The sequence below is a fragment of the Mustela erminea genome, chromosome 9 (assembly GCF_009829155.1).
Source record: "Mustela erminea isolate mMusErm1 chromosome 9, mMusErm1.Pri, whole genome shotgun sequence".
In the NCBI taxonomy this organism is placed as follows: domain Eukaryota; kingdom Metazoa; phylum Chordata; class Mammalia; order Carnivora; family Mustelidae; genus Mustela; species Mustela erminea.
Genome location: NC_045622.1, coordinates 53,245,713 through 53,263,143, shown reverse-complemented (window position 1 = coordinate 53,263,143; position 17,431 = coordinate 53,245,713). Strand labels below are relative to the sequence as shown.

Below are 17,431 nucleotides of genomic sequence, written 5' to 3'. Positions count from 1 at the left end.
GGAGGGAGCTGTTGTGGGACTTGATCCCAGGACTCTTGATGACTGAGCCACCCAGGTGCCCTAGTTCTGGAGATTCTTTAGTGAACTGTAGAGACCTGGACCATGCCTTTATGAATTTTAGAATTTAGTAGTGATCTTTGGCTTTTGATGCTCAGGAAAATCTTTGGCATGCCTTTAAAATACAGATAACAGAGTATGCACCAAATCAGGAGTTTCTAGAACAGGGGCCTCTAGGTAAAATAGAGTTCTCCAAGTCTAGTAACTACTGGCCTAGCCAAACACTATTTCTTACATGCCTAGAATGGTTATCTTAATGAGGAGGAAGCAGAGGAAGATTTGGCTTAGGAGGTGACATTTAATATAGATAAGGGATATACCCTGACTGAAGTATTAAGTGTATCAAATGTACTCATGGTTCATAAAAATAATTATATATATACACACACATTTCTATATACACACACACATATATGTGGATATAGATATCAAAATGTTAGAAATGGTGGGCTGGGGCACCTGGGTGGCTCTGTCAGTTAAATGTCTTCCCTTGGCTCAGGTCATGATCTCAGTCATGGGATCGAGCCTCACATTGGGCTCCCTGCTCAGCTTCTCCCTATCCCTCTGCCTGCTACTTCCCCTGCTTGTACTCTTTCTCTGTCAAATAAATAAATAAATAAAATCTTAAAAAAAAAGAGAGAGAGAGATGGTGATTTTGAGTAGAACATACACAGCAGTTTATTATTCTTTAAACATTTCTGAAGTTTGAAAGTATTTCAAAAGAAGAAGGTAATAGGAATGAACAAAAATTAATTGGGTCTAGAAATTGTGTGAGATTTCATTTTTTAAAGGTTTGTTTTGTTTTGTTTAGTAATCTCTACACTCATTGTGGGGCTCAAATTCACTACCCCAAGATCAGTAGTCTTGTACTCTTCCAACTGAGCCAGCCATGTGCCCCAAAGTTGTTTAACATTTCAGTAAGCAGAGACGTAGATTATAGGATTGATGGCAGGGTGTAAGTATTCCAGGCTGAAAGGACAGGGTAATCACAAGACCAGCAAAGGCAGAGAAGACTAGAAGTTGATAGTGTGAGGTAAGAAATCAGTCAGGTAAGCAGTCAGGTGTGACTGAACTACAAGTTGCAATAAAAGAAATGAGTGGAGCCAGATTATGAAGCTCCATGTATGCCTTGCAAGTTTAGTCTTTATCATTTAAACTAGTGGTTGCCAAGTAGAATGCTCATAGCCCAAGTAGTAAGGAAAATGATCTGTTGAAGTATACCAAGAAAATTTCGTAACTTCTGTTTGAATATATGTTACCTCTTTTTTACCTCATCTAAATTTCTATTTTATGTGTTTTAAAAAATATGTATATACAGTTTACAAATAAATATCATATATGGGATTGCTAAAAAATTTTTTTGTTTTTATCAAAGTTGAGAGACCACTCCTTTAGACATTTTCCTGTATTTTAATTACAGCAATATCTTTAAAAATGCAAAACTAACTAGTCCCTGTATGTATGCATGTGTATATGTGTGTATACATACATTTGGGTATATGTTTATAGGCTTTTAACAACTTAGTCTTTAGGATAAAGTCCAAATCTGAATCAGATTTTTTTTAAAGATTTTATTTATTTATTTGACAGACAGAGAAATCACAAGTAGGCAGAGAGGCAGGCAGAGAGGGTGGGGGGAAAGCAGGCTCCCTGCTGAGCAGAGAACCTGATGGAGGGCTGGATCCCAGGACCCTGGGATCATGACCTGAGCTGAAGGCAGAGGCTTTAACCCACTGAGCCACCCAGGCACCCTGATTGAGAAGAGCTTTTAAAGTCACACTTAAATCTGATTCAGAGGGCGCCTGGGTGGCTCAGTGGGTTAAAGCCTCTGCCTTCAGCTCGGGTCATGATCTCGGGGTCCTGGGATCGAGCCCCGCATCAGGCTCTCTGCTCTGCAGGGAGCATGCTTCCCCGCACCCCTGCCTGCCTCTCTGCCTACTTGTGAATTATGTTAAATAAATAAATAACATCTTTTTTTTTTTTAAGATTTTATTTATTAATTTGACAGAGAGAAATCACAAGTAGACGGAGAGGCAGCCAGAGAGAGAGATAGGGAAGCAGGCTCCCCGCTGAGCAGAGAACCCGACGTGGGACTTGATCCCAGGACCCTGAGATCGTGACCCGAGCCAAAGGCAGTGGCTTAACCCACTGAGCCACCCAGGCACCCCATAAATAACATCTTTTTAAAAAAAAAATAAATAAAACCTCTTTTCAGTCTACTGCCTACAAATCATACCAGTCTACTCACTGCATCCCTATTTCAGCATTGTTCATGGTGTAAGCCAAGGTCTTTCAGTTTTTTTAATGCACTACCTTGCCTTTACATCTGCAGGATGCCTCTACATAGAATGATCTTATTTGTTTTAAAAAAAAATCCTTTTACTTGCTTAACTCCAGTTTACTCTTCAAGCCCTATCTTATTTGTTACTTCCCACGGTAGCCCTCTTCTGACTCCCCAGATGGGGTTGTAGCCCCTGTATATAGACTCCCAAGTTCTGAAAAGGCCACTTTCATATTTTTAATGGCTTAAAGTTCTGAGGACAGGAACCTTATCTTTCTTGTTCACTCATTTATCCCAGAGGAAATGCTTGGAATGTTGTTGAGGGCCCAGTAAATATTTGTTCAAAAGGAAATGGGCTTGTGTAGCAGCATTAGTGGTGGGATTACAAAATGGTATAGCCACTTTGGAAGACAGCTTGACAGTATTTTACAAAATTAACTATGCTCTCACCATATGATTCAGCAGTCATACTTCTTGGTATTTACCTAAAGGGTTGAAAGCTTATCTTCACAGAAATACCTGCACTTAGGTGTTTATAGCAGCTTTATTTACAAGGCTGTGCTTGGAAGCAACTTAGATGTCCCTTAGTAGGTAAGTGAATAGGTAAACTGTTAGACCTTTAGATAATGAAATATTTATTCAGTGCTATAAAGAAGTGAAGTATCAAGCAATGAAAAGACAAGAAGGAACCTTAAATGCCTATTACTAAGAGAAAGAGTACTTATTGCTAACTGAAAAAGCTACATACTGTTTGATTCCAAGTATATAATATTCTGCAAAAGGCAGAACTATGGAGACAGTATAAAAAGATCAGTGGTTGCCAGGGTTCAGATAGAAAGAGAGATGGAGGGGCACCTGGGTGTCTCAGTGGGTTAAAGCCTCTGCTTTCAGCTCAGGTCATGATCCCAGGGTCTTGGGATTGAGCCCTGCATTGGGCTCTTTGCTTAGCAGGGAGCCTGCTTCCCCCCCAACCACTGCCTCTCTGCCTACTTGTGATCTCTGTCTGTCAAATAAATAAATAAAATCTTTAAAAAAAAAAAAAGATGAAATGGCAAAGCAAAGAGAATTTAGGGTAATGAAACTATTCTGTATAATGATGAATACAAGTCATTATAAATTTGTCCATATCCAATAGTGAACCATAAAATGTAAGCTGTGGATTTTGGTTGATAATGATATACCAATGTAGGTACGTTAGTTGTAACAAATGTACCATTGTGGTAAGGGATCTTGATAGTGAGGGAGGCTGTGCATGTGAGGAGGTAGGGTTTGTATGGAAAATCTTTGTACCTCAATTTTGCTGTGAACCTAAAACTGCTTTTTAAAAAAACCATTAAAATATAGGCAAATCTATAATATAGAACATTCTACAAGAAAAAAGAGAGGGGTATGCAGCCATCATTTAGGGAAATGCTAATCAGAACCACAGTGAATACCACTTCAATACATTAGGATGGCTATAATCAGAAAGACAGCCAATAACAAGTATTGGGAGGATGTGGAGGAATTAATATATTGCTCATGGGAGTGTAAAATGATACAGCTGCTTTTGAAAAACACTTTGGCATTTCTTCAGAATGCTAAACACAGAGTTAACATATGACCCACAAATTCCACTCCTAGGTATATATGCCCAAGAAATATGAGACCAAGTCTGCACAAAAACTTGTATGTGAATGTTCATAGAAGTGTTATTCAAAATAGTCAAAATGTGGGAAAAAACCTAGATGTCTATACTAGCTCGAGCTGCCATACCAGAATACCATAGCTTGGGTGGCTTGAACAACAGACATTTATCTTCCACAGTTCTGGAGTCTGGAAAGTCCAGCATTAAGGTACTGGCTGATTTAGTTCCTGGTGAGGTATTGGCTTGCAGCTGCCTTCTCCATGTCCTCACATGACTCATGCAGGAAGATTGAGAGTGTGGTCCAATCTTTTCCTCGTCTTCTAAGGACACTCATCCCATCATGGGGCCCCACCTTCATGACCTCATCTAAATCTAATTACCTTCAGTGTGTGTGTGTGTGTGTGTGTGTGTGTGTGTGTGTGTTTAAAGATTTTATTTATTTATTTGACAGAGTGAGAGAGCACAAGCAGGGGCAACAGTGGGGAGAAAGAGAGGTAGAAGCAGACTCCCTGCCAAGCTGGGAGCATGATGTGGAACTCGATCCCAGGACCCTGGGATCATGACCTGAGCCCATGGCAGACGCCTAACCATCTGAGCCACTCAGGCGCCCCCCTAATTACCTTCTAAAGGTAATTATATACATGCTATAATATGAATGAGCCTTGAAAATATGCTGAGTGAAAGAAACCAGACAGAAAAGATTGCATATTGTATGATTCTATTTATATGAAAAGTCCAGAACAGGCAAGTCTATAGAGACAGAAAATACATTGTTTGTTGTCTAGGGTTGAAGAGTAGGGAGTTTTGAAGAGAAATAGGGAGTGACTACAAATAGGTATGAAATTTCTCTTTGGGATGATGAAACTGTTCTAAAATTAGATAATGATGATGGTTGCACAGTCTGAACATTTAAGAACAATTGAATTGCGCACCTTAAATAAATTAATTTTATAGTATGTGAATTATCTCAATAAAGCTGATAAATTTTAGCAAAAATCGTTGGCTTACTTTAAAGTGAGAAAACATTGAGTAGAGAAAGATGATGCTCTTCTATTACATCTCTTTGCATTCTTTTTTTTTTTTTTAAGATTTTATTTATTTGTCAGAGAGAGAGAGAGAGAGCGCAAGCACAGGCAGAGAGAGTGGCAGCCAGAGTCAGAGGGAGAAGCAGGCTCCCTGCGGAGCAAGGAGCCCGATGTGGGACTCGATCCCAGGACACTGGGATCATGACCTGAGCCGAAGGCAGCTGCTTAACCAACTGAGCCACCCAGGCGTCCCATCTCTTTGCATTCTTAAGTAGATTGTTGAAGTAAATTGTAGAGAACTCTGAAAGTCAGGCTTTTAATGATATATAATAAAGAGTACAAGAGAATATTTGAAAAGGTTTGTACCAAAACAGTTCTTGAGTAGAGCACAATTAAGTGGCCAGTCTGCTTTTCAGAATGAGTAGTCATCCCACTGCATTTAAAATTTTTTTTTATTTCATAGTATATTATGTGACTTTAACTCACAGAGTTTGTGGACTTCCCCCTCCCTTGCATTAATTTATCCACCTTTGCACTTTCTAATATCTTCTTTGGAAAAAAGACATCAACCATTCTGCTTCCTCTTTTTTTTTTTTTTTTTTTAAGATTTTATTTGTTTGAGGGAGAATGAGCGAGAGAGAGAACACAAGCAGGAGCAGAGGGAAAGGGAGAAGTGCAGTAAGCCCAATGTGGGGTTCAATCCCAGGACCTTGGAATCATGACCTGCTAAAGGCAGATGCTTAACTGACTGAGCCACCTACCCCTGCTTCCTCATTTCTTTAGTAAAATGAGTGCAGTAACTGTTTACTGTCATCTGTCATCTCATGTTAAACAGCAAAAATAATGTGATAATATATTTAGTGGGGTTTTTTTTTGTTGTTGTTGTTGTTGTTGTTGTTGTTTTTAAAGCAGGAATAATGGAACACTCTTGGTTTCTGCTCAGGTCATGATCTCAGGGTTGTGAGATTGGGCCCTGTGTTGGACTCTGTGCTCAACTTGGAGTCTCAAGGTTCTCTCCCTTTTCCTCTGACCCTTCTTATTGTGCTCTCTCTCTCTCTCAAATAAGTAAATCTTTAGGAAAAAAAAAAAAAGTAACAAGGGATAAATGGGTGGCTCAGTCGGTTAAGTGTCCAATTCTTGGTTCTGGCTTAGGTCATGATATTCGGGTGATGGTCTCAAGCCTGTCCCAGACTCCACACTTACCTTGGAGTCTGCTTGAGATTCTCTCCCTCTTCCTCCTCTTCTCTGCCCCCTACTGGTGTTGCACGTGCATGCTCTCATAATTAATTAATTAATTAATTGAAATCTTTTTTGGAAAGTAAGAGTACAAATTATTTGGTGACACCTCCATTTACCATGTGTGTTGGGCCAACTCTTATACATCCTTAAGGCTAACTTCCATGTTTTTTTTTTCTTTGTCTTTCATAAGTGCCCTCTACTGTGCTCCCATGGTACTCTGTATATCTCTTTATCATATCTCTACCTACTGGCTTCTTCTCTGCCTGTCTCTTCCATTAGACTAGATGCTTCATTAAGGCAAATGATTGGATCTTATCTTTGTACTGTAACTGAGTTTGGCAATTAGGATTTGTTGTTTGTTGAATTGAACTTAATGTGGAACCCTTTTTGCTAGATGTAATAGGGACCGATACTTGGTTAGCTAATTTTTAAAAATTCAAAACAGAATTATTATAAAATTACATATATACCTACCTTAAATTTTTATTTTATTAAAACATAGTTATATAATCTTTGACAATTATTTGATATATGACATGGTCTTGGGATCCTAATTATAGTTTTACTTAGCTTTTCTTTCATTAAAAAATAGAAGTTTTAAAAAACCCTAAAATGAAAGTTTATTTAAAATAGAGGCACTTGGGAAGAATTTGGAGAACTAAATATGGAATCTTTAGATTTTTACTATTTTTTTTCTCAATCTAACAGGTAGGTGTCTTACCCACAGTTAATTCAATAGCAGTATTTATTAGCAACTCACTTTTATTGAGTCTGTTTTAAGCATTTTAAATAGTTTTTGTAGAAACAAGAGCTCACTTTGCAGTCATATTTCTGATAACTAAATGCGGTGGCATTAACAGGTTTGGGAACAAACATAACTCTCTAGCTCTTAGTAAGTATATACAATTCAAGTATATACAATTCAACAATTCAAAAGTATACAATTCAGCTATTTGGATAAAAGTACTAGAGTAGCTAACTAGCTATAATCATCATCCTGTAATATTGAAGCTGTAAATCTTATCGTGAGAGGCAGACAGTCTCTCCTTTGCTGTCCTGTCCACCGCTCCCTTGCAGTGTAGTCAACAAACTTCTGTCTCTGTTAAAATAAAAAAAGGCTTATCCTGAGTATCAGGTAGTATATTTTACAGAAAGAATGGAAAATACTGTTTAATCCAGTGAATCCACTTAGTGGAGGGAATTTATGAGAATTTATACTATACTTGGTTTTTTTTTCCTATACCAGAATTTCATCAATTATAGAACTTACTCAGAGTCTGCTGTACTCTGCCATAGATTTTATAAATTTTGTTCTTAAAATTCAGTGCTTTGCATTGTCTTACTATCTTCTCACATAACTCTGGCCAGCCCCAAAGAATTTTATGCTAATCGTCTTTTTTTATTTGTTTGTTTTAATTTCAGTGGTAGGAATGGGATCCTGGTGCTTCCACATGACTCTGAAATATGAAATGCAGGTCAGTAATGACAAAATTAACTAAATGCTTATTTCTCTTCACCCAGAGACACTTAAGATTTGAGGAAACAGTACATTACTAGAGGGTGCTATTGAGATAAGAGACTGAAGGGGAAAAAGGGATTACATCTCTGGAGCTTTTACTTCAGGCCAGAGGATTGAAATTGACTAAGTGGAATAAAGAGGCGAGCAAATAAGTTAGTTGCCCATGGAGAAAACAAGTGAGAGCACTATAGGTTTTGACCTCCTCTGTGCAAACATATGTATAATGTTAGCACAGGATTAGGGAGTAGAGACACCTGGAGACATTTTAAAAAGACAGTTCACTAAGATAATATATTCTTTGATGCCTATTTTTCCTCGTGTCTCTTTTATGGCATCCATTTGAATGGATGGTTCCTTTAGTTAGCAAAGTTTTAGAGCTATGCAAGGATTTTTATTTACTGTCCTTACTCTCGGAGGCCATACATATTTAGTTCTCAGTCTTTTGACCTCTTTATTCCCTATTGCTAACCCAGAAGCTCATAGAACAGCACTGTCCAGTAGAAATATAATGTGAGTATATATGTAATTTAAATTTTTTTTGGTAATCACATTGAGGAAGGCCATGTTGAAAAGAAATAGGTGAAATTAATTGTAATAATATATTTTATTTAACCCAATATATTCAAATATTATTTCAACATGTAATCAGTATAAAAATTTATTACTGAAATGTTTCATGTTTTGAAATAAGGTATATATCTCAATTTAAATTAGGTTTATTTCCAGTGCTCAGTAGCCATATAAGGCTGGCGGCTACTAATTGGAGAGTGCTATTCCAGAGGATGTATGAATTATTAATTACATTTATTTAAATGTATAGGAATTAATTCTTAGGAATGATTCTGATATTCAACACGTATTTATAGTACATAATAAAATACCAGAGAACTGTTTTAAGATTTAAGGAGATCAAAGAGACATGACAACTAAATAGAATGTGTGATTCTGGACTGGATGGTTGTGTGTGTGTGTGTGTGTGTGTGTGTGTGTGTGTGTGTGTATGCTTACATTTATGGTATTATTGGGATGCTTAGAAAAACTTAAAGGAGGTCTGAGGATTATATGGTAGTAGTAAATCAGTGTTAATATCCTGATTTTGTTGGTAGTATTGTGGCTATGTAGATGAATATCTTTTTTTAAAGATTTAATTCATATGCCATAAAATTAACCATTTTAAAGTATGTAAGTTAATTGTTTTAAGTACACTTACAAAATTGTGAAGCTATCACCATTATCTAATTACAGAACATTTTCATCACCCCAAAGAGAAACCTCATGCCCATTAACTCTCCCTCCTCATTACTCCTTCCACCTTGCCTCTGACAACTACTAAACTACTCCCTGTCTCTGTGGATTTGCCTGTTCTGGACATTTCATAGCAGTGGGTCATACAGTGACCTGTTATGTCTAGCGTCTTTGACTTAGGCTGAATAATATTCCGTTACATAGATATACCAATTTGGTTTATTCATTTACCAATTAATGGACTTTGGGTTGTTTCCACTCTTTGGTTTTTATGCATAATGCTTCTTTGAACATTGGTGTGCAAGTTTTTGTGTGGATATATGTTTTCTGTTATTTCAGATATATATTTATTAGAAATGGAATTGCTAGGTCACATGGTAATTCTGCATTTAACTTTTTATTTAAGTTAAAAAAAGTATTGTTTTATGTGCTTTGGTGAGTGCTGTGAAGTGTGTAAACCTGGTGATTCATAGACCTGTACCCCTGGGGATAAAAATATATGTTTATAAAAAATAAAAAATTAAAAAAAAAAAGTATTGTTTTGCATTTTACCTTTTGAGGAGCTACCAGACTGTTTTTCAAAGTGGCAAATTTTTTCAAAATTCCCGCCAGCAATTTTCTTGATATCCTTGCCAGGTGATTGTCCTTCTTTTAGATTATAGCCATCTTGCTGGATATGAAGTGATATCTCATTGTGGTTCTGATTTATATTTCCCTAGTGACCAGTGATGTTGAACATTTTTCATGTGCTTATTGCCCATTTGTAATCTTCATGGAAGAAATGTCTGTTCAGATCCTTCTTCCATTTTTAAATTGGGTTATTTGCCTTTTTAATCATTGAGTTGTAAGAGTACTTTATATATTTTGGGTACTAGACCCTTACTGAATACATAGTTTTCACTTTTCTTCCGTTCTGGGCTTTTTTTTTCATTTTCTTAATAACATCCTTTGAAGCAAAAAAGTTTTTTTGATTTTGTTGAAATCCATTGTTTTTTCTTAGGTTGCTTGTGTGGTTTTTTTGTTTTGTTTTAGTTAGGTTTTGGTTTTTCAGGGAGAGAGTGTGCAGGGGGAGGGAGAGAAAGAATCTTAAGTGGGCTGTGCACTAGGCTCGATCTCATGACCCTGAAATCATGACCTGAGCCAAAATCAAGAGTTAGATGCTTAACCAACTGAGCCAGCCAGGCACCCCAGGTTGCTTGTGCTTTAGATATATGTAAGAAACCATTTCTTAATCCAAGATCATGAAGGTTTATACCTATATTTTCTTCTTTTTTTTTTTTAAGATTTTATTTATTTATTCAACAGAAAGAGGGAGAGAGAGAGAACACAGGAGGGTGAGTGGCAGGCAAAGGGAGAGGGAGAAGCAGGCTTTTTGCTGAGCAGGGACACAGGACTCAATAGGAGGACCCTGGGATAATGACCTGAGCTGAAGACAGTTGCTTAACCAACTGAGCCACCCAGGCGCCCCATATATTTTCTTCTAAGACCTTTATAGTTTTAGCTCTTATATTTAGGTCTTTGGTCTATTTTTTTTTAATTTGAGTATAATTGGCATAAAATATTAAATCAGTTTCAGGTATATAGTGATTGAACAAATCTTCATTGTTTATCATAATAAGTGTACTCTTAATCCCCTTCATCTATTTCACCCACTCTTCTCCCTCTGGCAACCACCAATTTGTTTTCCATATTTAAGAGTCTTTTTTTGTCTCTTTATTTCTTTGTTTTGTTTCTTAAATTCTACATTTGAGTAAAATCATGATATTTACATTTCTTTGATATATTTCACTTAACATTATACCCTCTAGATCCATCTGTGTTACTGCAAGTGGCAATGTTTCGTTCTTTTTATGACTGACATCTTATTTATCCATTCATCTGTGAATGAACACTTGGGTTGCTTCGTATCTTGGTTATTGTAAATAATGCTGCGGTAGACATAGTGGTGCATGTATCTTTTCAAATTAATGTTTTCATTTTCTTTGGGTAAATACCCAGTAGTTGAATTACTGGATCACATGGCAATTCTGTTTTAACTTTTTTGAGGAACCTCTGTACTGTTCCACAGTGGCTGTACAGTTTGCATTTCCCAACAGTGCATGAGGGTTCCTTTTTCTCCACATCCTTGCCAATACCCGTTGTTCCCTGTGTTCTTAAATTTAGCCATTCCGCAGGTCTGAGGTGATACTGCATTGTGGTTTTGATTTGCATTTCCCTGATGATGAGTGATGTTGAACACTTTTTATGTTTGTTAGCCATCTGTATGTTTTCTTTGGAGAAATGTCTGTTCATATCCTATGCCCATTTTTTACTTGGAATTTTTTTGGTGTTGAGTTGTGTAAGTTCTTTATACACTTTGGATACTAACCTGTTACTAGGCATATCATTTGCAAATATCTTCTCCCATTCAATAGGTTATCTTTTAGTTTTGTTGGTTATTTCCTTTGCTATGCAGAAGCTTTTAGTTTTGATATAGTCCCAATAGTATTTTAGTTATTATTTATTTATAGTTATTTGCTTTTGTTTTCCTTGCCTTAGGAGATATATCTAGAAAAATGTTGCTGTGGCTGATACTGCTTGTGCTCTCTCTTAGGATTTTTTTGGTTTCAGGTCTCATATTTAGGTCTTTAATCCATTTTGAGTTTATTTTTGTGTATGGTATAGAAAGTGATCTAGTTTTGTTCTTTTGCATGTAGCTGTCCAGTTTTCCCAGCATCATTTGTTGAAGAGGTTGTCTTTCTGCCTTTGCATATTCTTGTCTCTTTCGTCATAGATTAATCAACCAGGTAATCATGAATTTATTTCTGGGCTGTCTATTCTGTTCCCTGATCTATGGGTCTATTTTTTTTTCTTGCCAATACCATACTGGTTTTTTTTTTTTTTTAAGATTTTATTTATTATTGGACAGAGAGAGGGATCACAAGGAGGCAGAGAGTTAGGCAGAGAGAGAGGAGGAAGCAGGCTCCCCGCTGAGCAGAGAGCCCGATGCGGGGCTCGATCCCAGCACCTCGGGATCATGACCCAAGCCGAAGGCAGAGGCTTAACCCACTGAGCCACCCAGGCACCCCCTGTTTTGATTACTGTCTCTTTGTGTAGTAATCTTGAAATCTGGGATTAAGATATCTCTAGTTTTGTCCCCCCCCCCCCCCCCGCCAAGATTGGTTTGGCTATTCAGGGTCTTTTGTGGTTCCATACAAACTTAAGGATTATTTGTTCTAGTTCTGTGAAAAATGCTGTTGATATTTTGGTAGGGATTGCATTGAATCTATAGATCGCTGTAGGTAGTATAGACTTTTTAACAGTATTTGTTCTCCTGATTCTTTAATCCATTTTAAATAATTTTTTTTAATGTGATATGAGGTCTGGGTTTAACTTCATTCTTTTGCATGTGGATATCCAGTTACCCCATAATCATTCATTGAAAAGAATGTTCTTTACCCATTCAGTTGTGTTGGCACCCCTGTTTATGATGGTCAAGCAATCATAAGTGTATAAATTTATTTCTTGATTCTCAGTTAAACTCTCAGTTCTGTTCCATTGACCTGTATGTCTTTACTTAACGCCAGTACTAGTACCACACAGCCTTGATTACTGTAGATTTGTAGTAAGTTTTGAAATTGGGATCTGTGAGACCTCCATATTTGCCCCTTTAAATAAAAATTCTTTAGGCATTTCCATGTGAATTTTAGGATCAGCTTTTCAATATCTTCAAAAATTAGCTGGGATTTTGAAAGGGATTCCATTGAATCCATAGAGCACTTTGGAGAGTATTGCTATCTTTATTTTTTTCTTTGTATTTACTTTTATTTTGCATATGATCTACAATAAAGATTATTTTGGTAATAAAATATTTTAAAACTTAAGTTAGATTATTTTTTTGCTAATTTGTAACTTTATGAGTAGTATTGCTATCTTCAGTATTGTCTTTCAATCCATGAACATAGGATATCTTCCCATTTATTAAGTTTCTTGTTTCTTTCAATGATGTTTTATAGTTTGTGTGCAAATCTTGACTTGTTAAATGTATTCATAAGTGTTACAGTTTTTGATGGTATTGTAAATGAAATTTTCTTAATTTCATTATTTTGATTTCTCATGCCCAGTTTATAGAAATAACAATGATTTTTGCATATTGTTATTGTATCCTGCAACTTTGCTAAACTTTTTTCCCTATAGTAGTTTTGTGTGTGTGCATATGTGGATTTGTTAGGGCTTTCTGTGTACACAATCATGTCATATGCAAGTAGGGATCATTATATGTCTTCCTTATCAACTGGATGCCTTTTACTTATTTTTCTTGCCTAGTTGCCCTAAATAGAACTTTCAGTACACTGTTGAATGGAAGTGGAGAGACCAGATATCCTTGTTTTGTTCCTGATCTTAGGAAAAAGGCTTTTAGTTTTTCACCATTAATTACGTTATCAGCTGGAGTTTTGTATGGATGCCCTTTTTAAGTCTGAGGAAGTTCCCTTCTATTCCTATTTTGTTGAGTGTTTTTATCAAGAAAAGATGTTGGAATTTTCAGATTTTTTTTTCTGAGTCTCTTGAAATAACCAGGTTGTTTTTCTCCTTTATTATATTCGTATGGTCTAGTACACTGGGTCTCATATGTTGAACCAACCTTGCATTCCTGTGATAAATTCCATTTGGTCAAGGCATGTAATCCAAGTGAGTATCTTTGTAGGAAACATGCACTAGAGTACTTAGGAGTAATAAAACTTCATGTCAGCAATTTACTCGAACAGTTCAGAGGTAAAAAAAAAAAAAAAAAAAGTTCTTTGTATTGTCTGATTTCAAACTTTTTTGTACCTTGAAATTGTTTCAATTATTTTTTTGATAAAAAACCAATATACATGTTCTTTGACCCCAGCAATTACACTCCTAGGAATACCTTCTTAAAAAGTAATCAGAAACAGGGAAAAGATGTTTTACAAGTATGTTATACAGGTGGGAGTGTTACACATAATAAAGGTTTTTAAATGATCTAAATACTTAACAAAAGGGAGATTGTTAATATATACTATGATATATCTATGTGTTGAAATGTACTGTTGCCATTTAAAATAATATTTCAGGGACACCTGGCTGGCTTGTCAGTAGAGCATGTGACTCTTGATCTCAGGATCTTGAGTTCAAGCCCCACACTGGGCATAAAGCTTACTTAAAAAAATAGAATAAAATAAAGGAAGCATGATCTCTGGTACATTTAAAAAGTAAATAAATAAAATATTTTGAAGACTTTTGAAATGGGAAAACGTTATAAAGACAAAACTTTATGTACTGTGATAATTAATTTTATAAGCAATAGAGGAAAGACTAGAAGGAAGTACATTTTGCTTCACTTCTTTTCCTTTGTTACAAAGTTTGTAATCTGTGGCTCAAAATTATAATAACTCCCACCTACCCATAAAATATCCTTAAACTTGGGCGCCTGGGTGGCTCAGTGGGTTAAGCCTCTGCCTTCAGCTCAGGTCATGATCTCAAGGTCCTGGGATCAAGTCCCGCATTGGGCTCTCTGCTCAGCAGGGAGCCCGCTTCCCCCTCTCTCTGCCTGCTTCTCTGCCTACTTGTGATCTCTCTCTCTCTCTCTCTGTGTCAAATAAATAAATAAAATCTTTAAAAAAAAAATCCTTAAAGTCCCTGCCCCTTGCTTTCTAAGCAATATTCAGTTCTTCTTTTTTTTTTTTTTAAGATTTTATTTATTTATTTGACAGAGAGAGATCGAAGTAGGCAGAGGGGCAAGAGGAGAGAGAGGAGGAAGCAGGCTCCCTGCTGAGCAGAGAGCCCTATGTGGGGCTCGATCCCAAGACCCTGAGATCATGACCCGAACCGAAGGCAGAGGCTTAACCCACTGAGCCACCCAGGCGCCCCCAATATTCAGTTCTGATCAAGCTCAATTATCTGTGTATTCTGTGCCTGAAATGAGTAGCTAAATATTGGTCATAGAAATTATATCCCTTTGTTAAATCTCACTTTTAAGTTATTGAACAAAAATCTCAAATAACCACTCAGTGCCATAAGATAGTACCATTACATTTCCCGACAGTTTCCATTCTCTAGAATTATTTCACACTTGCTGCTCTTTTTAGATTTCTTTTTATATCTTTTTTTTTTTTTTTTTTGCCTCATATCCCCTTCTCCTCAGTGATAATGTCACCAGTATTTCACTAATAATATAAAAGTTAGTAAGACATACCCTCATCTTTTTACCACTATCATCTTCCTCCTATTATTGTGGAAGAAATGTCCCAGCTCCTCTCAAAGACTCAAGCCTGCAGTTAGTTACATACTCCCAGTCATTTGCTCCACCAGTCTTTTTGTTTTTTTGTTTTTTTGTTTTCCACCAGTCTTTTTGAAAGTCACTACACTCATTCACTGCTGTCTGCTTACACACATACTCAACTAACTCCCCTCCTTTAAAAATGACTTCTCCCTGGATGGCCACCTGGGCTGCTCTTTACACAATGGCTTTGTGGTTTTTAGAGGAGATACCGTAACTAGTCTCTGCACAGTAAGATTTCTTGCATGGCAGCGCTTCAAGCTTCTTCTTTTTGTTTGTTTGTTTTTACGATTTTATTTATTTGAGAGAGAGAGAGCATGCATGCACACCGGTGCACAAGTAGTGGGAGGGGCAGAGGGAGAAGGAGAGAAGTGCGACTCTCTGCTGAGCACAGAGCTGCCTAAGGGGCTAGATCCCTCAACCCTGAGATCGTGACCTGAGCCAAAACCAAGAGTCAGACGTTTAAACAACTGAGCCATCCAGGTGCCCCAGCACTTCAAGCTTCTTGATGTGGAGTAGAAACTTCAGGAAGCCACTGAGCAGCTTTGTTTTCTTGTTGTTCCTGTGACCATTGTTGGGCATCAAGATCTAGCCCTTGAATCTTCCATGCACCCTATTGTCAATGCTTTTGAGTTTCCACCAGTCATGCTTAATTTTCATGTATCAGTCTGACTTGTGCTAGATGAACTTCTTGGTCCATTAAAAAGTTAATCATCTTGGGCTTTACCAAAGGTCTGAGGGCAGCCATGATGTTGAGTAGGAGATGGCTGCCACTTCTGCAGGCAGTGCTGAGGAAGAGAGGGGCCTTGGCCCATCTTTTAGTCCTGGGCTATCTTCTCTATATTCTCTCCTAGGTGATCTCATATAATGTCATGATTCTTATGCTAATGATTTCAAAACATCTGTCTTCAGTTCTAACCTCATCTTTGAGCTCTAGATTTGTACAACCAACTACATGTTTGACGTACCACTTCAATGTCTAATAGAAATCTCAACCTTTAATGTGGGCAATATGTAATTCTTTATTTCTTTTTCCATACCAGTTCCTCCCCTAGTATCCACTGTGATGCCATCAACCACCCAAAATGCTAAAGCTAAAAACTAGAGTCATCCTTGATTTCTTTCTTCTCCTCATACCTCACATCATATCTGTTAGCCATTCTTCTGTTTTGTTTTGTTTTGTTTTTTTAAATATAACTGGAATGGGGCACCTGGGTGGCTCAGTGGGTTAAGCCTCTGTCTTTCGCTCAGGTCTTGATCTCAGGGTCCTGGGATTGAGCCCTGCATCGGGCTCTCTGCTCAGCAAGGAGCCTGCTTCCCTTCTCTCTCTGCCTACTTACAATATTGCTGTCGAATAAATAAATAAAATCTTTAAAAAATATGTAACTGGAAAATGTGTTCCATTGCCTACCCTTGTGTAAGCCATCCCATCTCATTTCCTGGCTCTTCAATAGTCATCCAAGGTAGTCTTTTAATTTTTAAATCAGGTCGTATTGTTCTTCTGCTGAAAACTTTCCAATACATCCATTTGCACTTAAAATGAAATCTAAATTTTTTACTGTGACCTAGTAGATCTGGCCCCGGTTTTGTCCTACAACTTCAGTTTTTACTCTTCCTCTGAATTTTTTGCTACATTCCAGTCACACTGGCCTGATCTCCCCCAACTAGAATGTAAACTTCTTAAGAACAGAGATCCCACTTCTCTTAAATACTAACTGTACTTTAACGTATAGGCTAGTGCTGGCACATGGCATCTGCCCAATAAATATATAAACAAAAGGGAGGAAGGGTGTAAGGAGGAAAGGAAGGACATTTAATTAAAGACATGAGTAAATAACTAAAGAGATGCATTAAAGTATTAAATAGTGGTTTTCCCTGGATCGTGGGATTGCAGGGCATTATATTTCTCACTTGCATTTCTATGTTTTTTAGATTTTCTGAAATAAATGAAATACTTTTGTAATAAGGAAATAAATGTTTATGGTTGTTTTAAAAGAAAAGAGACTTTGAAAGGCTCCAAATGTGGTTTGGAGGAGTAGTAATGATAATAAGCCAATCTGAATAACCTTCATCCTAAAGCAACTACCTTCTGTTCTTGGGGGGTGGGTATTTAATTCAGTTTTGAGTTTTATTTAGGTGGCAGATTATTATTTTCCAA

General features: G+C 37.0%; 1 protein-coding gene across 3 annotated transcripts in view; it reads left to right on the top strand.

The window, feature by feature from the left end:
* The window catches only part of ACER3 (alkaline ceramidase 3), a 169,906-nt gene that overhangs the window by 92,971 nt on the left and 59,504 nt on the right, over nt 1-17,431 (top strand). For 2 of the 3 annotated variants that reach the window (XM_032358656.1, XM_032358655.1), the window contains exon 3: nt 7,652-7,704. The exons of the other annotated variant lie outside the window; for it this stretch is intronic. In XM_032358656.1, coding sequence (XP_032214547.1) covers nt 7,652-7,704 — 53 coding nt within the window. The remainder of the gene's footprint in view (nt 1-7,651; nt 7,705-17,431) is intronic. 3 annotated transcript variants of the gene reach the window in all.